Raw genomic sequence first — 26,796 nt, forward strand, 5'->3', positions numbered from 1 at the left:
TACAAGTAATACAATAAGAGCAAGAAATACAATAACTTTTGTTCAAGTAAAGTATTATACTTTGAATATTGTATCCTTTTATTTGTATTATTATTAATAATAATGTATTCATCATTGCATTGCATTGTATTGTATTCATCATTGTATTTTTCTTGCTCTTAATTGTATTATTACTTGCACTGTGATTCTTGAAATGTATTTTTGTTTACGACTGTAAGTCTGCTAAGAAATAAATAATAATAATAATAATAATAATAATAATAATAATAATAATAATAATAATAATAATAATAATAATAATAAAAAATGTGCTTTCTTTTCCTATAGTATAATATACACTATCACTTGCAATTATTATTTATTTATTTATTTTTACAAATGGACCGGTAAGTTTTTAAGGTCTGCCTTTGAATGGTACTTCTGTTTTTTTTTTTCCAATCCGGTCAAGAGACAAGAGTATTATGTATGGATGGTGATGGTACTATGACTGGATGTGAGGTCAAAAGCTTTTTTTTTTTTTTTTTTTGAAAGAAAAGAAAAGAAAACTGAAATTCGCCACCTCCTCCTCCTCCCAAAAGTCACCTAATCACATTGTGAAACTTCAGTAACTTTGCAATTGCGGGCTTGCAATACTGGTGTAAGTTAACACAGCCGGAAAAGCCCCTTGCATGCGAGGACTGTAATATTACACACACAGCACAGCACACCCAGAAGGGAGGAGCGTCTGAAATGGTAAGTCTTTCTCTACTCGTACTCGCTTGATTTTTATTAAAAAACGGGCACATCGAGGGTGCTATCATAGTAATGCAGCACTGGACAGCGGTTGATATCAGGTTGTGTACATTTGTGTCGTGTAACAAACCAATGCACAGACACACAAGGAACTAAATCCTAACACAGCAGCAGCAGCAGCTTATGGAGACAGCAGTGAAGCGATATGACCGCAAAAACGAGTGACTCATACTAAAAATGTATTGGGAATCCCCCTTATTTTCCATTATACCGTGCACTGGGAATTTGTCATATTTTTTGGAATTGGCTTGTACGAGACTGGTGTGAACAACAACAAACCGTAACAGTAGAGGAGTCCGGGGATTTTATACCGAACTGGACGGTTTGCAAGTTCACTCCTTGTCGACTAGTCTGCACTCAGACGCGTTTGCATTGCAACAAGCGCGCAGGCCCGGCCATTGCACAATGTTGATTTTTAATTTAAGCACCCAGGACCAAATACTGTTTCCGGAGGGGGACGGAGAAAACCAAACTACAATTTTAACACGTATGTAATACTTGCCTGGGATAAGTGTTAACAACAAGTCGCCCACACAAAAACATATTGAACAATAATGAAAACGAAACATAAGACGTATCGGTTCTAAATATGTATGTATGTATGTATGTATGTATGTATTATTATTATTATTATTATTATTATTATTATTATTATTATTATTATTATTATTATTATTAACGAACTGTATGATAATGCAATAACACAATAACCCATATTATTACTGAACAAATATAAACGTAGCAGTTTTAGTGACTTTTCTGTAACAGTATCACATATTTTGTGATTCGTTGATAATGACTGAGCCAGCACAGTCGCAATATTTTAAGCGTGACTACATACCGAGTCATTACGTGGCAGTAAACAATTTTTTTTTCTTTTTTGCAATCTCGTGTGTCAGTAAGGATGCTGTGTCATTCCTAGTTGAGTTGTACTCATTTCAATTTTTCAGAGCGAGTTTTTAAGCCTGTGACAATGGCCACCCAGCAGGACATATCGCCCCCAGTTTCCCTGGACAGTCTGCAGTCAGGATTTGCTACCAACGTCCTGGCAAACAAACTTGAGGTGAAGCATCTTTGTAACATGTGTGGACTAATCTTGAGACGGCCTCTCCAAGCTCCTTGTGGGCACCGCTACTGTTCGGGCTGTCTGAAGAGGATGGTGAGGTGAGCGCAGTGCGCAGTCCACTCCATTTATTGGAGTATTGTAATGTTATTTACGCTGTATTTCTAATTCAAACTGCCACCCCTGATAATGACCAATCCTGGAGTATGCTGGAGGTTTACTGGGAGAGGAACTGGTTATAAGTGGATCCATTCAATGTTTCTGTTAAGTTGTAAAGCAAACAGTTTGTTGCCTACACTGAATGAATCCATTTGCTGGAGTCCTTGACAGGGATTGTTAGATATACCTCCTGGGTTCCTAGTAAGAGGTCTGTCTGTAAATATTTGCTACAGTTCCCAAATAGAAAAGTGCCAGAGAGGGCGCTGTACCACCATGTGTTTGTATCAGATGCCTTGTTTACTGTTTCAATATTCTTATTTAACTACAGTATCTGGTACAGGGGGGCTGTGTACGAGATACAAAATTATGTCTACCCCACTGTAAGATGTACTGTGTTGCTCGTCTGGGTACATACAGTAGTTGTTTTTGTGTTTTCTTTATATAATTTGGAATAGGGAGTGACTGAACCCTTGTCAGAACAGTATGAGATATTTCACAAACTCAAGGCAACTCATGAGAGAAGGGAAACTGCCACACGCGTTGTCTTGTGACTGTGCGAAGGATCTTGACAGAACTGCCCTGAAGCAGTTAATGTAGCTTGTAGTTTATGTAGCTTTCCCTTTTTCTCTCATGTACTGTTTCTCTCATGCATATGGAATGCTGTCTGTTGACTCGTTCACAAGTGAAACAGGGGATGGTAGTTGGACTCCTGTTGCATAGCAGTTTCCCCCATTCCAGGTTTTACTACGAGCTTGATTAGCCACAGCGTGTAGGTAACAAGCTAAGGTCTGTCTTATTAAACTCACAGTAAAACCAGGAATGGATCAAACTGCTGTGCAGTGGGAGTCTCATTTCCATCCCTGTTAAATAAAAATGTTTTCTTTCAGCTCCGGGCCTCAGAAATGTGATGCATGTATAAAAGAAGAAATATTTGAGGAACCAATATCTATATTAACGAAAGACTGTGTAAGTAGTTGGGGAAAATCCATCATCTTGCAATTCAACTGTTGTGTGAGTCATAAATATAGTACATTAAACTAGCAAGAGCAGCTGAGTCTTCTGTCCCTCTCTCTCGTGGTGCTGTTTTCACACTAGACAAAACAAACTCCAGAATGGACCAAGGAAGTATACCAGCCTAGGTATAATGGAAATAAGACTCCCCCTTGCATAACAACGTGATGTATTCTGACACACCTGAGCTTGTTACCTGTACACACTAGGGCTAATCAAGTTTGTAGTAAAACTTGGAATGAGTGAAACCGCTATGCAATCAGAGACTTATTTCTGTACCTTGGCTTTAACGTATTCTTCCTGTGCAGAGCCCTAGCTCCTGTGAATGCTGTAACGTGTGTGTCTCTTCTTTTTCAAAGGCTTTTCCAGACAATGCGGCCCGCAGAGAGGTGGAGGCTCTGCCTGCAGTTTGCCCGAATGAGGGATGCGTGTGGAAAGGCACTATTAAAGACTATGAGGTAATGGAGAAACTTTAACCCTGGCGTTGCCAGCTGTTGTGCTGATATTGCCAGCAAGACCCCCACATGAGCTAATCATGCTTTCAGAAAGGTGTGTTAGAAAGTGTGATGCGCTGGCTCTGGTTAGGCATAGAAATTTCGTAGATTTCTTTCTATTCACTTTTGTCTTAAATGTACTACTGTACATGGATGTTCTGGATCAGAAAAAAAAGTGGCTTGCCAGAAATGATTGGATAACTGTAACTGTACTGTATAATTATTTACCAATGTAAAATAAATTGCATATTTCAGCCTGCCATCTTCAAAGGACCTGTAAGTTAAACGTGCCTGTGCACAGGGCTTAGACACTTTGTCGGTACGGTATGTGTGCTCTGTGATCTTTATCCAGATCATGCTGCATGCATAGCAACAATCGCATAACATTTCTTAAATGTTTGTGTTTGCTTAGCGTACTGTTTTTTTTTTGCTCTGTGTATGCAGTATACTGTACTTTTAGCAAATGACGCTCTCTGCTTAGAGGACCTTGTACTAAATTCAGTTTGGAAAGTCCCTTAGCGGAAGTATACACAGCCTGTGGAAAGTACCTGGAAAGCAATACTGGTTGCCTTGATGCATTGTGTAATGTTAAACTAGTGCAAATGAAGTATTTGAATAGCACATGTTTAATTATTTTATACAGTAAAGGGGGTTTCAAAAAGAAATGCGTAACGCATGTATTTTGGCTGAATGACAGAAGATCCTGGAACTCTTCCTGCCAGTATTACTGTTCGGTTCTCAGTGATCCTTCATCTCCACAGACTAACCATGAAGGGAAGTGTGAGTTCAGGATGATTCCCTGTCCGGCGTGTTGTGAGACCATAAGATTTAACGAAAGAGAGCACCACAGCGAACGGGAATGCCCAGAAAGAACTTTGAATTGCAAATACTGCAAAGAACTTTTTTATTTTAAAAACATTAAGGTAAGTTAAAGGCCTTCCGTCATTAAAACATATTCAACATTAAACAGTACCGTTTCCTAGTCCAGTGTGTTTCCATTGTCTGTTCTACTTCTGTGCCAGTATGCCCTAACTAGGCTGGAGTCTGAATTGTAAAGATCTGCGCCTGCATATACAGTACTTTTCCATTCTAAGCCAGTCTCTAACCATGCACAGTGATTTTGATCTTGCATCAGAGAAGGGGATAAGCCTGTGTGCTGCAGCTTGACCTGTTCATCTTTTTTTAATGATTCAAACATTCCAGTAAATAGCACATTTTCCAGTTAATGCACACATGTAGAATACAAGACTAGGCATAATTATAGGTAAATTAATTAAAGGTGCATTGCATGTCAAGTTTCTACATGCTTTACACATCCTCACCCATCATTCAGAGATTAACGCAGAGACATTTAGTGCTGATTTTCTAAACACAGTTGTGTTGTTCCTTAGGCTCATGATGAGATATGCCATAAATTTCCTATGACCTGTGAAGGGTGTGCTAAGAAAAAAATTCCAAGAGAAAAGGTAGGTTTCCCGTTGCAATCAAATCAGAGTCACTATGCTCACAATGGGCATAATGTTTTAAATGCAATTCATGGTGCCTTACAATTAAACCAATAAGTCCCCTTATAGCTTTGCCCATTTAAGACTGACCGTGCTTTGAGTGGCCAACACAGGGGGTTCGAGTAGTTCATAAACCTGAAGCAGAGGCTAAAAAACCCTGTTTTGGTAAAAAAAAAAACCCCAGGAGAAAGGTTTGCGTTTTACTGAAGAAAATAGCAGCCTTTGACCACAAGAGGTCGCTGCTGGCTTTCTCGTGCTTGTTATGTGAAGCCCTTTGAATGTGCTCATGATATTTCTGTTGTTTTCTTCTGTTGCAGTATGTGGACCATATTAAGTTATGTAGTAAATGTAAAGCGCCGTGCAGATTTCATGTTGTTGGGTGTAATGCATCAGTAAGTAGCATGCGTTTTTATTTATCTTAGAATTCCTTAAACGGTGCGTACATTTGGGCTTTTCTCCATTCCCTGATTTCCACCCCTGTGCTTTTCAAGGTGGAGAATGAAAAGGTGCCGGAGCACGAGCGGATGTGTGCTTACGAGCACCTGAACATGCTGCTCCACTACATCATGAACATCAAGATGAACCTGGAGGACCTTCAGCCCCAGAGCCTGGAGAACACCAGCCTGAAGATCCACAGGCTGCACGAGTCCGTGACAGAGCTGGAGCTGAAGCTGGGGCAGCTGAACCTGGCTCCCGTGCAGGGAGCCGCGGCCGCCGCCTCCTCCAGAACCCTCGCCCCTCTTCTGCCCGTCGGACCCCTGGAGCAGCAGAGCTCAATGTTGGGAGAGCTGCAGAGGAAGACCCAGGAGCTGGAGCTGAAGATCGGGACCTTAGAGAACATCATCTGCGTCCTGAACCGCGAGGTGGAGAGGTCCTCCACCTCCATCGAGGCGAATAATCGTCAGCACAGGCTGGACCAGGAGAAGATCGAGATGCTGAGCAATAAGGTGCAGGGGAGACCCGTCTTTTGTTATTCTATAATGTCATGCTGTAAGTTCTGCCGGATAAAACCTACAAGGCGTCTACCTGGTATAACTTAAGATTACTCATAAGACTCCCATTGCTGAGCCGTTCCAGCTTTCAGTGCAAGCTTAGATGTACCCAAGACACCCTGTGTCTGTTTCCTTTCTAATGATTCTGTTATAGCCACTTACAGGTAAAAACTTCAACAATCCCCAGGTTTAGTGATGAATGGAAGCCAGCGGCTCCTGTCCCTGATTTCCCTGAAGCGGTTCTCTCCTAACGCTCGTCTTCACAGGTGCATCAGCTGGAGCGCGCGATGGCGCTGAAAGACCTGTCCATCGCTGAGACGGAGGGACGTCTGCGTGAGCTCTCAGCCGCTACGTACGACGGGGTCTTCATCTGGAGGATATCAGACTTCAGCAAGAAACGGCAGGACGCCATTGCCGGCCGCGCACCCGCCATGTTCTCCCCAGGTACGGTGCAGTCCTGTGGGATGCTCCTAGGACTCCCTTTAGCTGATCGTAATTATCAAACATTTGTTATTGTTATGACATGTTTTTATTTAATTAATGAATTAAAACAATATGAGAAGTAAGATTTGAAGTTATATAAAAGTGGTGTTAAAACTATATATATATATATCTATCTATCTATCTATCTATCTATCTATCTATCTATATATATATATATATATATATATATATATAGACAGTATAATGTGCACTCTTTATTACTAGTGAATGTGACATTTCCCATAGCTTTCTAGGACTTGAAATATTTTGGACTGCTTCACAGCTTTCTATACCAGCAAGTACGGGTATAAGATGTGCATGCGAATTTACCTGAACGGAGACGGGACGGGCAGGGGGTCGCACCTCTCCCTGTTCTTTGTGGTGATGAGGGGGCAGAGCGACGCCCTCCTGAAGTGGCCCTTCAACCAGAAGGTGAGTGCAGCATGTGCAAGCATGACTTCCGTTGCAGAACGGTTTGTCATTCCAGGTTTTACTGTCAGCTTTGATTAAAACGCGTAAGCGACAAAACACGACTTTGTCATCATCTGGGCTGATTCTTAAATCCAAATTACAATTTCTTTTTTTTTTTCAAATGGAATAAAAAAAACACCTGTTAGTGTTACAAAAATAGTGTATAGGTAACAAGCTCAGTCTTATTAAGCTCGTAGTAAAACCAGGAGTGGATCAAACTGTTATACAGTGGGAGTCTTATGTCCATCCCTGGAAGAGCTTTGAAAATCAATCACATTGTGTAAAAAACTATTGCAGTTCATCAGAAGAAAAAAAAAAACTGTCAGCATATCAGTTTTCTAATAAGACGTATATATTATGGCTGTTTCCCTGTTCGGTTAGTGATGTAATTCTCTTTCTCTTCGCTGGCTTTTCCAGGTCACTCTGATGCTGCTGGACCAGAATAACCGGGAGCACATCATCGACGCCTTCCGCCCCGACGTCACCTCCTCCTCCTTCCAGCGGCCGGTCAGCGAGATGAACATCGCCAGCGGCTGCCCGCTCTTCTGCCCTCTCCTCAGGCTGGACGCCAAGAACTCCTACATCCGCGATGACACCATCTTCATCAAGGCCATAGTGGATCTGACTGGCCTTTAGCACGACAGTGTGTCTGCCGGACTCAACATTTGTGAGGATATAGCTGTCTTGAAATGGGTGACTCGCTGCTTAGTAAAACTAAAAAAAAAAAAAAAAAACTTTTTAGAATGCAAGTGCTAGTCTAGCAGGTTAAGTGTTCTCCACATGGAGATCAGGAAACCAAGCACTTCTCTTAGGTTCACACACACACAAGTGCTACACTAGAGGTCCAACAAAAGTCTGTTCAGTGTAGCTTGCAAGCAGTTTATTCAGTCAGGGCATGTAAGTAGCAAAAGGAGATTCTTTATTTTTTACTTTTTTTTTTTTTTTTTTTTTTTCTGAAATCACAGGCCACTGTTGGTGTGCAACTTTACATAGATGCTCAGTTGCAGTTTGTTTACAGTGCTTTAACATAAGCAGGTTCTGTTACTCACTGGGATGGAGATCTGACTCTAGCTGCCTGCCATGTGAAATGAGTTCAGGCAGTCTCTGCCAATCTCTGAGCTGTCGTGAAGTTGCACTGTTGGCGCCCCCTGATGGAGTAAGCATGCAGTGGACTTGGGCTCTGTCCCACATGTTGGGGGTTAAGACACATTGGTGAGCAATGTTGTTGCAAAAATCCTTTTTTTTTTTTGTCTTGGTCACCATTGATTGTTCTTTCCTTTTTCTCTTTACCAATAATGGTGCGAGTTATACACTGGAGTAAAATTAATTGAATAGGGCAAGTGTTTCAAAAGCAGTAGTGCGCCGGTATGTGTATTGTGGTGTAATGCGTTTAACGGCGTGCTAGTTCTTTTTGAATGCAGCCCATAGTCCTCTAATTACCCTGATCAGCACTAATCTTGTAGTACAGGGCAGCAGTGTGGAGTAGCGGTCAGGGCTCTGGATTCTTGACCGGAGGGTCGTGGGTTCAATCCCAGGTGGTGGACACTGCTACTGTACCCTTGAGCAAGGTACTTTACCTAGATTGCTCCAGTAAAAACCCAACTGTATAAATGGGGAATTGTATGTAAAAATAATGTGATATCTTGTAACAATTGTAAGTCGCCCTGGATAAGGGCGTCTGCTAAGAAATAAATAATGATAATAATAATAATAATAGTACCTTATCTAAGGCAAGGCAAGGTACTCTGATTGGTTATAATCAGGGTCTGTGATATGAGTCTGCCTTATTATTATGTATATTTGTTTTAACGTAGTCTTGCTCAAACTTGCTGTTTTGAGGTGTGCTTGGAGTAGCTACAAGTAGTGAAGCCGTTGGCTGTAATGCATCTGCAGTACCAACCCCCCCTCCCCTTTGTTTAATACCAGAGACAACATGAGAGAGCTGGCTTGTTCTCCGTTTCCCGCAATGCGAATGCACCAAGTAGCATTTGACTTTTTTTTTTTTTTGTAGCTGTAATTATTTGTAATGGTGCACATTGCCTAGAATTGCAGTGCAAGGAACAGCGGAGAGGTCGGACATTGATGACCTGTAAGAGCGCTTAGGCTTGCATTGGGGAGAGACGTGCCGGATCCTTCACTTCTACTGCACCCTTTGCCGTTTGAGTGCAAAAGGGCTTGCATTCAGGCGTGCCCAAACTGAGCCTGTACCTGCTCCTGTTGTCACTGCAGCTGTAACGCACACAGTCACATACTGTAGATTGAAAGCTAGACCTCTCTGACGGCAGAGGCTTCAAGGACATTTAGTTTTGTCTTTGCACAGCCGGTCTCTGTAAGTCTCCTTGGATAAAGCCGTCTGCTAAATAAACAAATCATTCTAAAAGTCTTGCTGGCTGCCTTTCTCAACCACGTAGTCAATACAACAGCTGTGACCTAATGGATCCAAATTCCTTTTTACATGTGCAGCGTTTGCTAGCCCTTACGGAGATCTCTCAAAGGTGTTTATAAGGACAGATTAGCCAAACTTTTGACAATACGTTTTGGGTTCAGAATCGCAAGTTACCGCAAAATGTGTCTGTTTGACAGCTGAACCTTTTGATTGCATATTTAGGTACAGCTGCAGATTGAGGGTGTGTTTTAATATTATAAATAATTATATGTGATGTGAGTTTGCATGTTAAATCTGTGGAAGATGCAGTGAAGTGTGAGTTGGTCAGGAGCAGTGCTACTCAGCGGTGAGGCAAGCCTCATACACCCATATGACTGCCTGTGCTGTAGCTGCAGTTTTCTAAACGTGGTACTAAACCTGGTGTAGTTGTTACTTGTTCACTAACTCTGCTGTGTGCACAGTTTGTTAGAAACTTGACTAGAACTCTCCCTAGGTTTGTGTAACATGGATATTTTGAGCTGGGATTTCTATCAGTACAGTAGGTGGTTAAATGATAGCAGAGTGTTTTTTATTTATTGTTTTTGGGAAGTGATTGTTAGACAGAAGGTTTGAAGAATGTGATTAGGAAGTAGTTAAGGAATTTGGAAGTCTAGCAGGGGTACAAAAGGCTTAAACCGGTAAATACCGAGATAACATGCTTTGATAGCACACCTTTTAACCAGGTAACAGGAATTCACAAAGACTTCTTGCAGTCTTGTTAAGCAACATTTAAAGTTTGCCTGTTTCAATACAAAAAGTTGTTGTTGTTGTTGTATAAAGTCACCAGTGATGTTTTCCTAAATTCCTATTATTACACGCTTATCTTATTGTTTTGCAAAACATACTTCAAATACATGGAAATATATTCTCTCTCTACACATATTATATATACATATAAAAAATATAATTTTATTAAATTATATTATTGTCATGCATGTACAGGCATGCTCGTCCTTTCTCTTAGTTATGTTATTTTAATTTTCATGAGAGAATTGTATGATTACTTAATCACAATGGTTGACAAACATGTTTGCTCTGTTGTAGCTATTTTTGTAATTTTAACAAATTCCAAACGCAGTTCTGAAATTCTGCAGCGGGAAATGTTCCCCCAAGCAAGCCCCCCCAATCCCACCCACTTCCTGTTTGGTCATTATCTGCCAAGGTGTATTGGTCTGCCGTGGATGTGGTTACATCTGTGGGATGGTCAAGTCATGCCAATCCCACGCACGATGTTCTGTAAAGTCCTGCAGGGATAGCAGTAAGACTCCCATTGCATAGCAGAGTCACCCACTCCAGGTTTTACTACGAGCTTGATTAACCGCAGTGTATAGGTAACAAACCCGAGTGTATCGTATTAAACTCGATAGTAAAACACAAGTGGATCAAACCGCTGTGCAATGGGAGTCTTGTTTCCATCCCAATGCTGTGTACGTTTCCCCACTGATTTCAGGCGTGCCTGGAAGTTGCAAGCTGGGCGCTGGCAAGCCAACATCACTCCTGCTAGGATCTAGAAATAAGGACAAGGCAAGGAGGCCTTCTTGTATGATGCAGTGCTGGTTGTTTTTCTTTAGATAGAACTAAAGAGCGAGTAGCGCTGGTGACCTGCCAGTGGTCAATCTGTGATTTCCAGGGGCGTTTTCAATCGGGGTGCGTGTGTTTATATACTACATGGCTTGCTGTCTTCGGAGGTGTTTTTAAGGTTGCAACAATTGAAGAGTTGACCGTGAGTCTCTGGTTTCGCTGTGTGTAGCTTTTAGAATCCGAAGTGATTTTGGTGAAATGTATAAAAGCTAGCTTTAGGGTTACTACGTGAATATATTCTGTATAAATGTGTTCTGTAATCAAGTTCTGTTAAATCTGTAATAAACTGTTTAATAGACTGTAGCATTAATAAAGCATTAATGTGCTGATATAGTCGATATTGGCCAAAGCATTAATAAAGGGATGGAAATCTCCCATTGCAGAGCAGTTTGATCCGTTCCTGGTTTTACAGGGAGCCTAATTAGACTGAGGGAACAGCTAGCAAGCTCAGCAGTGTCTAAATAACTTCTCATAAAACCTGGAATGGGTCAAACGAGTATGTAGTCTGCTTTTCATCCCCTGCGTTTGCTGAAGTGCTAGTGCTTTGTGAACGTAGACTGTTTTCTCAGCTGTGAAGTGATACTTTGATTTCAGGGCACTAAATGCAACTGCTAAATGTTTAATCGAAGTGATGTGTTTGTTTAGCAGGATATTTGTTGATTAAAAAAAAAAAATGATAATCTTTTGAATACATATTATTAATAAATAAAATTAAGACATTTTTGCCAGTTTTTTTTTTTTGGGTAACTTTTCTCTCCCAGTCCCAGCTTTCCAAACCTCAGCCCTTATTTGAAGGTGCAAACTGCTAAAATGGAATATCTCCACGCTGTTGAAACTGAGAAACAAATAAGTATTTGGCCAGGAGTGCCGGATTTACGAGGGACGTACCTGTAAATCACCGGCTCCTCTTGCCCTACAGCGGGTACGTTTGAGATTGCAAACAGCCAGTCTAACACCTGACTGCCCAGTAACCCAACCAGTACAACCAGTCACTTACCTCTCGGCAGGATCTGGCCTGGAGCCACCAATGACTTTCCCAAGCGGATAAAAAGGGGTCCCTAATCCTTTTTTTTTTTTTTTTAATTTTTAAATCTAATCTGTTTCACAGGTGGGTAGACTCAAGTGCGTAAGCAAGGTACAGATTTTTCTGTCATAAGTAGTACACTGATCGTCCACCAGGTGGCAGTGTTTTGCCACATTTTAGGGTAACGGCTGCATCAGCGTTATTGGAAAAGCAGCTGGAAATGATAAATGACGTCAGTGTCGAGGGGAATTGGACCAGAGCTGTTTTTAGGCAATTGATGGGTAACTGAAAACACAGTGGCGCCATTCTGCCGTCTCATTTATTTTCTTTCATAAAAAAAAAAAAAATGTATTTATATTTTCTTAGACATAAGAGGGTATGGGTTGGTACCCGTCCCCCATTCCGAAATGGAACACAAATTCTTGAGACGTTTCTTTCTCAAAATGTCTTTCACAGAAGTCGTTGGAGCGAGTCTCGTTGCAATCTCATTCTTTTCTCTTTGGTTTTTTTTTTTTGTTTTGGTTTTGTTCTCGTTGATCCCAGATGAATAATGGTGTACAGGAGCTCCCTTAAAAATATTCTGTCAAATATAACAGCCTGTTTCTTCTTTAAATGTCTTAATCCCTCTCGAGTCCCCATTCTTTGTTCTCGTTTTCAACAGCTACAGGATGTACTGGAATACATTTAAGCTTATAGCACAAGCTTAAGCCCTCATATATCTGTGTTTATATTGAATCCTCTATACGTTGGTTTAAATGCCAATTTGGGTGTGTTTTTGTGTGCTTTCAAGTTTTCCCTTTTAATGATGTAGTACCATACACAGACATGAAATATTGTTTTACATATTTAAGATTTTTTTTGGATCTCAGAAGGGACTATCTGCAACGTCTTTCTAATTGAACAGAAGCCTGACACTCTGAACTTGGCTTCTTAGAATGTGTGGTTAAAAGAGCCACACTTTCAAAGACTCTGCCCAGCTCTGCTTGTGCGAAATTGTTCTTCTCTGTGAATGTCTGAAGCTGTGTGGATGTACACGTGCTGCCTCACTAAACCATCTGTGCCTGGGCTGTGTGCAGCCATCCACTGCTGTGCAGATAAGTATTAGCAGCTACTGCTCCCCAGCCTGCTCTCCTCCGCTCAGTAAATGACCATGTGTTTGCAAACGCTTTCCTGGTTCCTTCATGATTTTGAAAATTTTAAAAAAAGCCTATACATTTAAGAGCCCTAACTGGTATTGTTCCAGCTCATTTATAAACTTCAGTCACGACAAATCCAGATCATCGCAGCCTCTCTACATTTTCATATGCTTTCAGTGAAAATCCCTCATTTCTGACCATTATGCTTTCAAAAGGTGCGTGAATTGATATCTGTACTATATGGAGATCATCAGTGACACCTTGTGGTGAAAATATAAACTACGTACTTTTGCAAAGAGGGCATGTGCTGTCCACACAGAATGTTGCCACAGATGTCTTTTGAATACTTATTGCAATGATAACGATAAAAAATAATATTGTTTACATTAATCCAGCACATTTTAATAAACATCGTGAATTAATACCCATAGTTACGTAGGAGTTTCCTCCTGTAGGGGACCTGGGTTCAAATGGTAATTTTCAATATCACTTTATATGCAATGTTAACTCCTTAAAGCTAGAAACTCTAAAACGACAAGCTTCATTACAAAGCACTAAAACACGTCAAAAGAATTGCTAAACTTTTGTTTAAGACACTTGTGCAGGATATCCTCGCTAATCCCGACAGCTTGTTGACAGTGGATGTCTGCACAAAGGGATCTTGCATCACATGTGACTGACAATAAGAACTAACATTCAGGGGATTAGGATGCTAGTACTGCTGAGCATGGAATAAGAACTGTTGAATTATGTTGTAAAATAGCCATTTATCTTCCTGTATGATATTCTTAAATCCTGTGTTGGCATGTTGCTATATTAGAGGATGATTAAATATCGTCTGATGTGCAATACCACATCTCTACGCAAGTAAGGCTTTGCAATGGATTAAGTTTCCATCCATGTTAATTCTCTGTCTGATCATTAGTTCTCTGTCTGATCATGAGTTTTCGACTCTTAAGTATTTGTTTTCAGGTTGGCGAAGAAAGACAGATTTCTTTCGAATGAATATTTTCCTCTGTAACTTCCTGGTTTTGCTCTTTGCTGTCACTCAATATCAGCACAAGGCGTACAGTAACACCCCCAGGGGGAGGAGCAAGATGTACAGTAACACCCTCAAGGGGAGGAGCAAGGTGTACAGTAACACCCTCGGGGGGAGGAGCATTCAAGGCACTGGCTTTAATCAGAACCTTACAGCAGCTACAGTCAGTCCTCACACAGTGTAGTAAGATTGCTTGGGACCCCAGTTAGTTAAGCTACATCATACCCCATAAACACTTCGACATGGATGTTTTACAGTTTGGCGTGGATAATGCAACAAATCACATTCCCCTGGACCAGACTGCATATTCCTTAACATGCATACTACGTGTACTGTAGACTGATAAATAATGTTGAGCATCTCCATATGGTTTGTCCCTGAGCTCCACTTTATGTAACTTTATGTGTTTTTTTTTTCTTTGCTGTTTTGTCAGTTCATAAGCTATTTTTGTGGAATACATGGCAGCAATAACGGTTTTAATGCCTTGTGCCTGAAAAATATGTGTTTCTAACAACTGGAATCTCTTTTTTTTATCATTACGTTATTATTATTTTTTTAATCTTAGGCCAATTTTTTTATTAAACAAGAGCTGTTAATCACGATGAGGCAGTACTCTTAAAGTTGAGCTTTTTAAGATTTGATGGTGCTCTCTGTTGCCAGACGGTACTGAGGCAGACTCAAGTAAACTCCAGCTAATAGAAGAGCAAAAATCTGATTGGAAAGGATACAGAACAGTAAAGTATGCTGTACTGGCTTTGCAGCAGAACCAGCCAAGGGCCACGGAGAAAAGATCTGCCAGCTTTGTTTTCATTTTGTATTGGCAGAAATTCTAGCATTTAATTTAATAATAGTAATAATAATAATAATAATAATAATAATAATAATAATAAAAACCTGCTATGAATGCTTGCTTGAAAAAGCAGGTGAAAAGAAAGGCACGCAAACCCCCACCCAAAAAAAAAACTTAAACAGCAAGGAGACTAACTTTTACAAAAGGCTGATCTGAAAAGGATAAAGCACTTGGAATGCGTTAACCAATCTTTACACGTCTTTTCACTAGACTGCTTATGATGTATCCCTTTTTTTATTTCTGCAGGTCTCACATGTACTCTGGGCCTGTCTGTCTCGGCAGCGTTGCTATCCCAGAGGGCCCTGATCGCCTGCAGTAAAAGGGTTTCAATCTTGCAGTTGGCAGGGGTCCCGCTTTGTTTAAAAAGCCGCTCTGTTTCAAGTGTGGTTTATATTATCGAGATCAATGGCTGCTACGGTTATCCCCTGGCATCTAACACACCGACCTCCAGCTTCCTCGCCATGCTTCGCTTTCCTCTCGGAGAACTCGCAGACGCTCAGAGGTTAATTCTGACTGGTGACCCCTCTCCAGATCACAATGCGTTTCTACTGCCGCCTTCTCCTGCATAACGAGACAGCGGGGCTTACTGTACACCCCCCTCGAGTGTCAATACTGCCCTGATTTCCATGAGAAATGCCCGCTTCCAATACCGCATCTTTTGGGTAGAAATACGAACGAGCCAAAGGTTTTGCACAATTTGTCATAGTCTTATCTATTATGACATTTTTTTTTGGTTCTCACGTATTCCAAAGACAAATGTCTTGGCTATCTAGAAGGCTGCTTAAAAACATATCTTAAAAGAGTGATGGGACTTTTCAAAGAGTTGTTGCTGTTTTATAGGTTAGCAGAGTTTTTTTTTTCCAGTTGTTAGGATTATTGCAGGTGATGTCATTTCCCACCGTCCTAAAATATAATTTTATCTAAATATATCTATGTCTATATTTCTTCTCTTCATCTGGACTTCCTGCCTCCAGTCTGGAGTTCTATTCCCTGAGTTCGGAAGGATTCCATTCATGACATCATTGTTTCACTCTAATGAATCAGCTGCACTGACACTGTTGTGAATCACATGACCAGGGGCTGCTATTCACTGGTATTGCAATTCCACACCAGTACAGTTCAGATAAACAAACCCCACAAAGGCTCAATCGGAACTGCTCACTGGTGCTGAATTACGAACTCCGTCATTCACACTGGAAAAGGAAGCGGCACACTGGGTTTAAATGGGAAAAAGAGAAAAGTCTTGGATTGTCTACCAACCCAGACGTAGCTTCGCTGTAATAAATGAGCCTTCAGCGCTTTTCCTCCAGGTCATGTGGATTTCCTATTGGCCCTGTGTTGATGGCAGTGTTGCATTGATTTACACAACCCTAATATCGTGGCTCACAGGCAGAGCAGTTGAGGGGATCAAAGTTTCCTCACTGTGGATAATCTACTGTTCTCAATGTGATAAACAGGGACACGATGTTGAGTCTTATTACTGTAGAAATATCCTCAAACATCTCCACTCTTTCTCTTGGACTAAAACCAGCCAGTCCTTGCCAATGAAGCTGCTGGTTCATCGTATCTTGTGTAAAACTGCATTGTCACTTTCTTGGCACATCCTCGAGCTCTGTAGATAAACACAGAGCAAAGCCAGCGTGAACCCCAATAAATCCCACCAGCATGGGGTGATGACTGCACCACCAGGCTTTCACTCAGTGTACAGAGGCCAGAAGTAGACTAAACACGTTTTTATTTCTTATCAAGTTACTTGTTGTCTCTTTCTTTCTAATTCCACTTTGTTTAAATTCTTTGAGTCTGAGAGGCTTGCTGACTGTATTGTTGAAGCTTGATGGACAACAGCTGGTGAGGTTTTTCCCAGTGCTCGTAATAAAATGTTTAACTCCTAACCGGGAGTAAGCGTTAATTTGGCCGTTCCAAGGGTTTCGAACACGCACGGGAGAATTCTCTTTTGCAGATCAACTCCAGAAGACGTGGAACTGTTTCCATCATAGCATGACGATGGAATTTGATTATCTTCTCTGTTTTTAAAGATCGTGTTTGAGAATGGCTTAGAACCTCCTGCCAATGTATTCACCCTCAATCCTCACTAACAAACAGATACAGGTCTTATTTATTCTATTCTCTGATTTTAAGTTTGAACCACATGTGTTTTTATTGTGTTGTTTTTACATTGTAATTGGTTTTTTATACATTGTAATTTTTTGTATTGTTTTCCAGGACCTGCAGAACAATACAGACAAAGGCATCTGTTTTCTGACTTCACTGTGTTTCTTATAGTTTTACTGGAGGCAATGTTCTGCTGTTCCATAGTTATGTGTGGTTCTTCCCTGTGTTTTCTGGTAAGCGGTCTGTCTGGACAGTTGGCCATGCTTGTTTCTCCACTCCCTGGTTGCAGCCTGTGCACATGCAAAGGGCTGAGGAGAGAGCTTTGGCATGGCTGTGAAATATCAGAGTAATCCTAACTAATCTGTTCTTCTTGTTGTTTAGATTTCTTTTTATTTTTCAGTCCTGGTGCACCCCCTGTGTCCTCCACAGAGCTCTCTCAATCAAGCCAAGCCTTCAGAGTGCCCCCCAACTGAGGTACAGCTGTGGATTTCAGGTACGGCTACGTTAGGGGACCTCCTGTTTGCTGTTCTCCAAAGTGTGTGTTACAGTATCCCATAAGCCATGTGTTTCTAATTGTGTATCCCACCGGTGTACAGAAATAGTATTATTCCGTTTTATTATTTTTTTGTTACTGCCAAAAAGAATGGGTTTGCATGCAGCAGTTTTTTTTTTCCTGTGTGTTCATAGTGGGTTTTATGACCACATAAATAAAATAGCGGTGCAAAATGGAAAATCTGTAAGCGGTGGGCCATTGCAGTCCAGAGGTGAAACAACCACAGAACAATGGCAGTGTATGGGTTCAGAACTGTGCTGCCCACCCAGCTTGAGGGAAAGCATGGGAATGAGTGAAGTAAAGGAAAATTACCAGAACAGAACAATATAAAACAATGCTACCAGTAACACTTTCATTCACGGTATACAGTAAGGCAAAAAACAAAGAGCTCAGTCTAGTAACTACGGCTTCCAATTACATTGTAAAGAGGGAATATCTATCTATCTATCTATCTATCTATCTATCTATCTGTCTATCTGTCTATCTGTCTGTCTCTGCATCTATTTATCTGTAATATATAAATTATCGCTGCTAAAGCTCTACCAAAGAAATGGGGGGAAAAAAAACTAATTGAAACAGTGCTGTTTCAAAAGCATTCCTTTGGGCTGAACTAATTTCCAGCAGAGTATCCAAGCTGGGCTCTTGTCCCGGCACCTCCACTCGACTGCTCATCCATACAGTAAGGACTGTGGATTCCTACCGGGACCCTCATTCAGAGTCATACTGAACGGGGAGGCCAGTGCTGCAGACAGGCTCAGTCGCAGCTGGATCGCTTGTCAAGTATCCTCCAACGCTGAGTTGTGGGGGTGACCTGTGGACATCCGTAGAGATTAGTGGGAGTTTATTGCCTAGCAATATCCAAGCTTCTGCAAACAAACCCCTGCTCCCCCACAGCCAAAATGAGGTAATGGTGGTCACAAGTGATGGCTAACAGTCGGTTTTACCAGGCTTGTTATTAGATGGAATTCTGATTTGCTTCATCATCCACCCCCAGGCAATGTGGAACTCATTTGTAGATGTGCATTCATTGCATGAAGGCTTTGCCAGGTTTTGCATGAAAGGTGTGCAGTATGTGGTTGCACAGTAGGGGGCGCTCTCTACTCTGAGCCCCCACCTCAGTCCCCTGGACGGTGTTAGGAGGCTCTGACACTCTCCAGATGAGAGGCTAAACCAAGATCCTGTCAACTCCATGGGTATTAAAAACCCTTTTGAAGTCTTTCAAAGAGCAGGTGTTGTTAACCACAGCCCTTATAAAAGTTCCCCATAGTAAAAGCAGATCAGAGTGTAATAAAGCATAGTGAAAGCATGGTAAAGCATAGGGAAGCCAGAGAGGTGTGGTAAAGCATATTTAAAGAAGAAAAAAAACAGAAAGAAAACATGGGAATCCAAGGTAAACTATGGTAAATGCATTTGGGTTTTTTAAGCTATAAAGGTGGACTTTAAAACACACATGCTGGGTTTTATTAATAATGCCTTAAGCATATAAAAACTTACACCAGTTCAGTGTGTGTCAGTGCTAGATGAAACACTGATAAAGGAATGATTGGAGACCCTGTGAAACAGTGACCATGCATGCTGATTTTGCAGTATCTTTTATGTCATTACCGTAGTTTTCCATGCATCTACAGCTAAGCCACTGCTTTCACTAAGGTATACCTTTCTAAAGCACTAAAGCAAAGTGATGCTTTTGTTTTTACACATGGGCTTACTTTTACCAGCCTGTTGCTTTTGACTCCAGCTAAGAATGAAGCGTGCCAATCAATAACAAGCGGTAGCTCTCGTTTCCACGTCTGTCTCTGCATGTTCTGTCTTTCTTTCGCCCAACACTTCTGAGATACCCCCACAGTGGAAGAAACTGACACATGAGCTCCCACATCTCGGCTCCCTGTCGAGGTGCTGACAGATAATGGGACCTCGCGTCGGGGTGCATTAGCGCAGAGCTTTTAATTGGCAATGCCTGTGGAAACCCGAAACCTCCGAAACGCTGAACAATGCTGGGGCTGCTGCATTTTAAAAAGCCAGGCAGCTACAATCAGGAAAGGTGGCTTTGCACTGAAAGGTCTGACGTTCCACATGGGAACTCTGGGGTGAGCTGGTAAACAAGGCATGGAGGGGAGAGACAGGCTACACCGATTGCATTGCTGGCTCAAGCTCTGATTAGCACGGCTACAGAGGAGACAGCTGGAGGTGTGGCTGGTTTTCCATTGCAGAGCTCCAGCAAGCTGTATCTGTATCCGTCAGCAAAGCGCGGAGCACAGCAGCCCTTCTGCTAACGCCCCTGCTCGCGCTCTCAATGGGAAAATCATGCTGGCTCACTCCTAGTCACTGTGCTTCGTCCGTTCCAAGGAATTCCAGACAGCTTTTTATTTAGAATGTTATTAGAGTTCCTACTCCAATAACCCAGGGACGCATACGGGAAAATGCATCATCAGAGTTTTCCAAAAAAAAAATCTGTCCTAAAATTTCCTTTACGAGCTTGGTTGAAAAACCTGGGTGATATCTGCGTACAAAGCTATTCCCATTAGGTTGAATTGAACCTCTTCCACATCACTTTAATTATGAAAAGGGTCCAATTAGCAGTGCATCTGCTGTCCTCTGTTTTATATCTAATGCTATTTGGCTAATGCAGGTGACTAATGCTGTATTATGAAAGTTCTTGAAGCAGCAGATCCTACCTTTGATAAAGTGCAAAAACAATTTCAAATTGATGCAATTCCTGTAACTGTTTTATAAGCTTCGGAACATTGATGATGTGTGTGGGTGTGTTAAAAGTATGAAATAAATACGACCTCTTGATCAAGGATGTTAATTGAGTGCTTCAGTATTTCACACAGCATTTAATATCGGCACCAGACCTCAGTATTAAATCATTCAGAACAAAATGGGATTCCACTTTCAAAAAACACTCTCACACTCCCATAGAGGGTTCATTCACGTGCTTTTGCTTGAGTTTCACACACTTTAAAAAAAAAAAAAAAAAGTGTTTTTTTCATGTAGACTACGACACGGTGTCTTTACCACACTTTACTGCAGGTGATGTTAGCGCCTGTTTTTGTACTCTGAATCGCTCCATGTGGTGTGTTTGGTTGCACTGTAAGTGTGGTGTTTGTACCCTAGAGATCTTCCTGTACTGTACTGTCAAACAGTGTTATTAAAAAAAACACTAGGAGGTACTTAAACTCAGCCTGGGGTAAGTTTCACCTCCCTTTCCCTGTTAGTTCTGTGTCTCTAGTTTTGCCTTTGAAATTAATCTCTTCCTGGGGTGCGGGCCTGAGAAAGTGGGGAAAAGAGGGACATTTGTTTTGGGGGACGAAGATCAGGGTCACTGGCAGGGTTTACCCAAAGCAGCTGCTTCAGTTCGAGAGTGTGGAGTGTATCAGCGTGTAAGTGTACAATGGATCACCTATTTAGAAGAGCCACATTTCCCATACGAAAAACACCATTTTAACTGTGAAATTATTATTCCCAGTTGTGCTATTTTAAGAAGAGGAGACCATTCATCCTAGCAAGGCTCACCCGGTTCCTAGTAGCTGGTTGATCTCAAAACCTGGTCAAGTCGGGTCTTAAAAGGATCGACAACATGGCTAAGTAACCCGTCCCATAAACTCACCACACTCAGTGTAAAGAAATGTCTCCTGCACCTCAGAACACAGCCTCTTAGAGGCGATTGATTCCGATGCATTAAAGTAGCAGCAAAAACCAAAATGATATATTGTTGTGTTTGAGGTTGAAGGGACTGTTTTCAATGAAAATCTTCCATTTTGCTGGTGTATAATTCTTCTCTGTGATTTACCACACCTGCTTGCTTGTGCTTATTTATTTAGGCAGCGCGATTTCCGTACTCATTCCATTTCACATAGTGGGGTCTAAAGCTACCAGTCTCCGGTTGCAGATTTAAGACACCGGACTGAATGTTTTTACCATGCAACCCTGACCGTTGTGTAAAATCATGTTGGCCACCAGGACACATGTGTCAGAAGGCATCAGTCATGATCAAAAACACAAGGAAAGTTTTATAGAGATGGCCATATACCAAGGATGAAAGAGATTGATTACCTTGACTTGAAACAGTGTGGATTTAACTGTGGGGTACTGTTTCTCTATGAAGGCGTCTTCTCTTACAAAACAATAGCTTTGCTCAGAACAGAGGCTGCCGTCAAAAGTACAGTCCCCTATGCTGTTACCATGTTCTGTATGCTTGACTGTGCTTTACTGCATGTGTGCATACAGCTCAGATTTCCCTTGGTATCATTGCTGTCATTGTATCATGTGGCCACTTGATGGCACTGTGTGCTATGCAAATATCCCATTAGGACTTGATGTAAATCACAGCTCTTTACTATGTCTTACCATGATGCTACTAGATACACTTTACAATGTCTTTACTGTGGTTTATGGCAAAAAAAAAAGTGTTTAGCGTGTGCAGCGCTATCAATGGCACCAGACGTGAGCATAAAAGGGAAAGGGAATTAGCTGGCCGCTGAAACATTCGAACACTTTAAGAAGGCATCGAGGCAGTATGTGATTGTGAGAGGCACAGGGAGAGCCGCTTGAAGGCGTACCTCCGGGAGCAGGATAAAGGAGGAACACAGCGATGCTAATGTGGCAGCTCCCTTTCAGATCAGGCTTCTTCATCTTCCAGCCAAGGAAGCGGAAACTGCTAGGCAATGGAAAGTGGATACAGAGCCGTTGTTGTGTCTTTGAATAGGATCTGCGGGTAGCTTCTGTATGCAGGCACTGTGTGGAGCATCCAGTGGAAACGAAAGCCATTCACACGCACTGTTGGTTGGCTTGAATGCCCGGGCTGGTCTAATTAGACACCGAAACTCTCAATGCGTTGATTATTACTTGCCCGATATTCGATTAAGACATTGGTTGCTAATTGCCCCAGGTAACTATTATGTACTACTATAAATACTTTTCGTAACGGTGCTAGTTAACGTACTGTTAAACTCCTTATTGTTTGTCCTGATGCGTGTCCATCTGGGCTGGTTGCTGTCATCCTGCAAGTCATTTAGGTGAAATGGAAATCATTTTTTACAAGGCATGCAGGAAATAATTGCTTAAAGACGTCGAGACTGCCACGATGCCACTAATCGTTCTATTCGTTTTTACAACGGGGAAAACAGTTGAGAACCATTATGTTCAATTAACTATGCAGTTCAGATGGACCTGAGAAGGAGCTTGGGGGGGGGGGGGGGGGTCGGCAGGGTCATTTCCATTCAAACAGAATATCAGTTGTTTTGATTGTTTTCATCCTCGTGTCTTGGGTCATCGGTCATCTGAGACTGAATATCATGTTGCCATGTGCTTTCCCCTTGACAGAACCCCCCTGCAATATAACATGGGGAGAGGTTTCCTCCATTTGTGGTTCATGATGATACACAAAGCACATGCTGTTGGGGGAACAGTGCCAGGTCAGGTGTGGTGTGAACGAATCGCTGTGTAAGTCATCACCTCACACCCTCACACCCTCCTACCCTCACACCCTCACACCCTCCTACCCTCACACCCTCACACCCTCATACTGTCACACACTCATACCCTCACACCCTCACACCCTCCTAAGCTCCTACCCTCACACACTCATACCCTCACACCCTCATACCCTCCTACCCTCACACCCTCACACCCTCATACTGTCACACACTCATACCCTCACACCCTCACACCCTCCTAAGCTCCTACCCTCACACACTCATACCCTCACACCCTCCTCCATGTTCTGGATGACCTAGATAAATAACGTTACTATCATTCGAAAGCAAGTTTAATGGGATTTCTCTCCAAAAATGTAAATACACGCTTACCAGAATACGTGCGTCTTTCGGAAAATGTGAGACCCATAATGTGGCAGCAATTGAGATTAGGCAAGGTTTACTGGACTTGTTTTGTTAGCTTTGCAATCGAAGAATGAGTTTTGGAACATGTGTTACTGACGATGGTAGCAGAGGAATGTTAGTCAATTGCACCACTGTGGTTTCGTAATGGCTGAATCAGTTGTTCTCCCAAACTATTAAATGTCTTTTTTAATAAGATACAGAGGACCACCTTAACTTAATAAAGGACTGGCTCAGAAGCGAGCCTTCTGTCCATTTTAAAATAAATGTTACTGGGGGTGGAACTTTTATAAGACCCCCCCCCCCCAGTAAGCAACAAGAAAATTAAGTTTCAGTTTAAAAATCTCTTAATGAGGAACGAGACATTCTCAGCTGGTGATGCAATGGAAAAGAGGAGCTCAGGAAAACCATAGCCTCTTTGATTCTTGAACAAAGTTTTCCACAGAGACTGTGCGATGGCTAGACACGACTGGGGTAGGTGAGTAAGAACCTTGATATGGTAAAATCCCACAGCAGTTCTTTCTGAATCACCCCGTTATAAATAGCGACCCCCTGTATAATATCCTTGTCTCATAAACACAGAAAGAATTCCTAAATAGGAATGTTCTGCAGATTTGATTCTGAATAGAGTTCTGATATGAGTGTGTGTGTGTGTGACGATAGACGCTGATCAGAATGCCAGCTACAAATCCAGGAATTCTCTGAAGCAATGTTTAAGTGTGTACAATAAATATACAAATGACAATTACTCTGGGAATTCTCAGAAATAACACAACTGCTGGGAAATATTTCTTAAAAAGAGGCTAATTTATTAGTCTTTAAAAACTTCTCCCTGTTGCCTAAGTGAAATCAGGTTATAAACTATACCTATGTATAACAAATAATTAACATGAACAGCAAGCCAGTTGTTAACAGTTATGCAGTGGAGGTTATCTAGTCACTCATGGCGGTTTAACACATGTTTTTATTAAACAATGTTTCTGAGTGCTTCGTTTAAAATTACACCTCATCAAAGTGGTATAAAAAGCTTGATCTGTGACGAAATGAGTGAATACTCTTTTATCCCTTAATTTATTAATTAAACAAACCGAATTACAGTGCAGGAAATATATCAGTATAGAAGACTGAGAGATTGGGGGCCCATCCGACCCTGGACTAAGAGAGTTAAACTATGAAGGGACATGTGGAGCAATGTTCCATTCTGACCTGGGAATGAGGGAGCCTTCTTGTAATGAAAAGGCTGTTGAGAGAAAGATGTTTGACCTGCGAGTGAAAGCCATTGGTAAAGCGAAAGGCTTCAGCAGGAATTTCCCCACCTTGGCTGCTACGGATTAAGGTGTTAATGTGTCTTCTCTTCGCCTTCCTGCTTGAACAGTGCTGTTCTGTCTGCTATGTTTCGGTGTGAGATGAAGTTGAACAGCATGTTTAAATATTACCGCAAGCTGCAGTTCCCAAGGGTTCGAAACTGTTTAGGTTAGGGAAGCACATGCCTTTCAAATGACATCAGAGGTACAACCTTGGGTTAATCTGTAGTGCGCTGGAACACTTGGCTTTGATTTGCAGTTCAGCTTCTGGAATTTTAAAGGCATTAAAATATACATTACAGCCATTTTAAAAGTTAAAAACAAAAATGACACTTTTCCCAAACCCACTGGGAAAAGAAAAACCAACACAAACTGTTTTTTTTTTCAAAGTTTTCTGATTTTTTTGTGAATGCGTTGCTATATGTGTGTCTTGGAAACTAATTGTAAAACATATTCTTGGCTATGCAGAACCTTTTCGATTTGGGCCGGGTCCAAGTCCTGTTCACGTCAGGATCAATCACAATAAATCTGATAGTTTAATATTTACGATTGCAAAATGGTTCTGACTTTGGGAGGCAGCAGTTTAAAAAAAAAAAGAAAAGCTTATTTTTTGTTATTTTTATAGTTATTAGTGCTGGATTTTTTTTTGAGTTTTACTTTTGAGAACTTTTTCTAAATGTACGAGAAGAGGGGCGACATTTGTTATTGAGGTCATCGATAATGCCAGCAGTGTCTGAAGCTTCATACAATTATTAAAGCTTTCTATAGTCTCCTTGTTAGCTGTGTTAGCCAGTCACAATTATTATAATACTATAAGCATTTGTTTGGTTTGAATTGTTTCAATTTGAATCAATAATAAGATACATAGATATTATAAAGAGAAACCTAAATATTGTCTTTGCTCCAAGCACAACACTGTTCACATATAGCAGCAGCAAAGCACAACTCTTTTCAACCGTCTCCACACCTCCAAATTCGTCATGGTTTGGGGTTTGACTTTTGGCTTAGTGCACACCCCAGGCACACATCTCCATATAGTTTTTGGCACAGGAAAATACATCATACTGCCCAGACAAAAATGTACATTTAGTTTGTGTTTAATGCACAGAGGTCCACTGATTGTGTGCCTATACCCACCAGGGATTTAATCAATTCTGAACATTGATTGATTTTAAGAAAGCCATCGTTTGTAACATTATACAGAATTGCACCCACATATCCATGCAATCTATGACCCTAATTAAAGGTCACTTTGTGGGTATGTACCCATGGTGTTCCCTGGTATATGAACTGGGTAATCAGGTCTCTACTACCGCCACATGTTGTGGCATGGCACTGGAGCAAGCATGAAGTCATAACGCGTTGCCTTTTCCTAAACCCATAATGACATGGTTTTGCACTGACTGTGAAGCTAACCTTCAAACTGCAGTGTATCTCATTAAGGCAGTATAGGCTTAGTTTGGCCAGGGTGTCCTTGGCTCACCCGCACCAGCGACCCCTGTAGACTGGCAGGGCACCTGCAGGCTTGCCTGTAAGTTGCCCGGAGCTGCGTGGTCCTCCAACGCTGTAGCTCTGAGGTGGCTGCATGGCGGGCCTGCAGAGTGAAACGAAGCGGACGGCTGACGGCACACGTTTCGGAGGACACGTGTGTCCGTCTTCGTCTCTCACGAGTCAGCGCGGGGGTGGCAGCGGTAAGCCGGGTTGAAATAAAAAAAATAATCTGGCTTTTTTTATAAATAAATAAATAGAAATTTATTAAACCACTAGCCCGAACTGCATTGCCTAGTATTGGCATCTGCCTTTTCAATGCGGATTAAGGAACAGAAACTAGTTTTCATGTCCTCACTATCTTTTGATTGAGATAAAGAGGCTGCCCTGGAATTCAAGCAAGACGGGTGCATTTCCTAAGTAGAGGGATAATTATTGGAAAGATTTATGAAGTTGATCTGGAAATGCATTGTT

The 26,796-nt window shown here is 41.5% G+C and overlaps 1 protein-coding gene across 4 annotated transcripts; it reads left to right on the top strand.

Annotated features, from left to right (window-relative positions):
* Positions 1-569: 569 nt before the first annotated feature.
* LOC117962289 (TNF receptor-associated factor 2-like) lies at positions 570-11,698 on the top strand. 4 transcript variants are annotated; one of them, XM_034909221.2, is made up of 11 exons: positions 570-732; positions 1,743-1,956; positions 2,902-2,980; positions 3,385-3,483; positions 4,281-4,442; positions 4,911-4,985; positions 5,342-5,416; positions 5,516-5,971; positions 6,283-6,460; positions 6,783-6,931; positions 7,388-11,698. In XM_034909221.2, exons 2-11 carry the CDS (start codon positions 1,766-1,768, stop codon positions 7,604-7,606), a joined length of 1,683 nt encoding a protein of 560 aa, XP_034765112.2. In that variant the 5' UTR covers positions 570-732; positions 1,743-1,765; the 3' UTR covers positions 7,607-11,698. The 4 variants fall into 4 exon arrangements, with proteins under 4 accessions (XP_034765112.2, XP_034765114.2, XP_034765113.2 ...); XM_034909223.2 differs by lacking the exon at positions 570-732 and adding an exon at positions 785-1,279; XM_034909222.2 differs by lacking the exon at positions 570-732 and adding an exon at positions 1,323-1,383.
* The last annotated feature ends 15,098 nt before the right edge of the window (positions 11,699-26,796 follow it).

Source organism: Acipenser ruthenus, chromosome 31, assembly GCF_902713425.1.
Source record: "Acipenser ruthenus chromosome 31, fAciRut3.2 maternal haplotype, whole genome shotgun sequence".
In the NCBI taxonomy this organism is placed as follows: Eukaryota; Metazoa; Chordata; class Actinopteri; order Acipenseriformes; family Acipenseridae; genus Acipenser; species Acipenser ruthenus.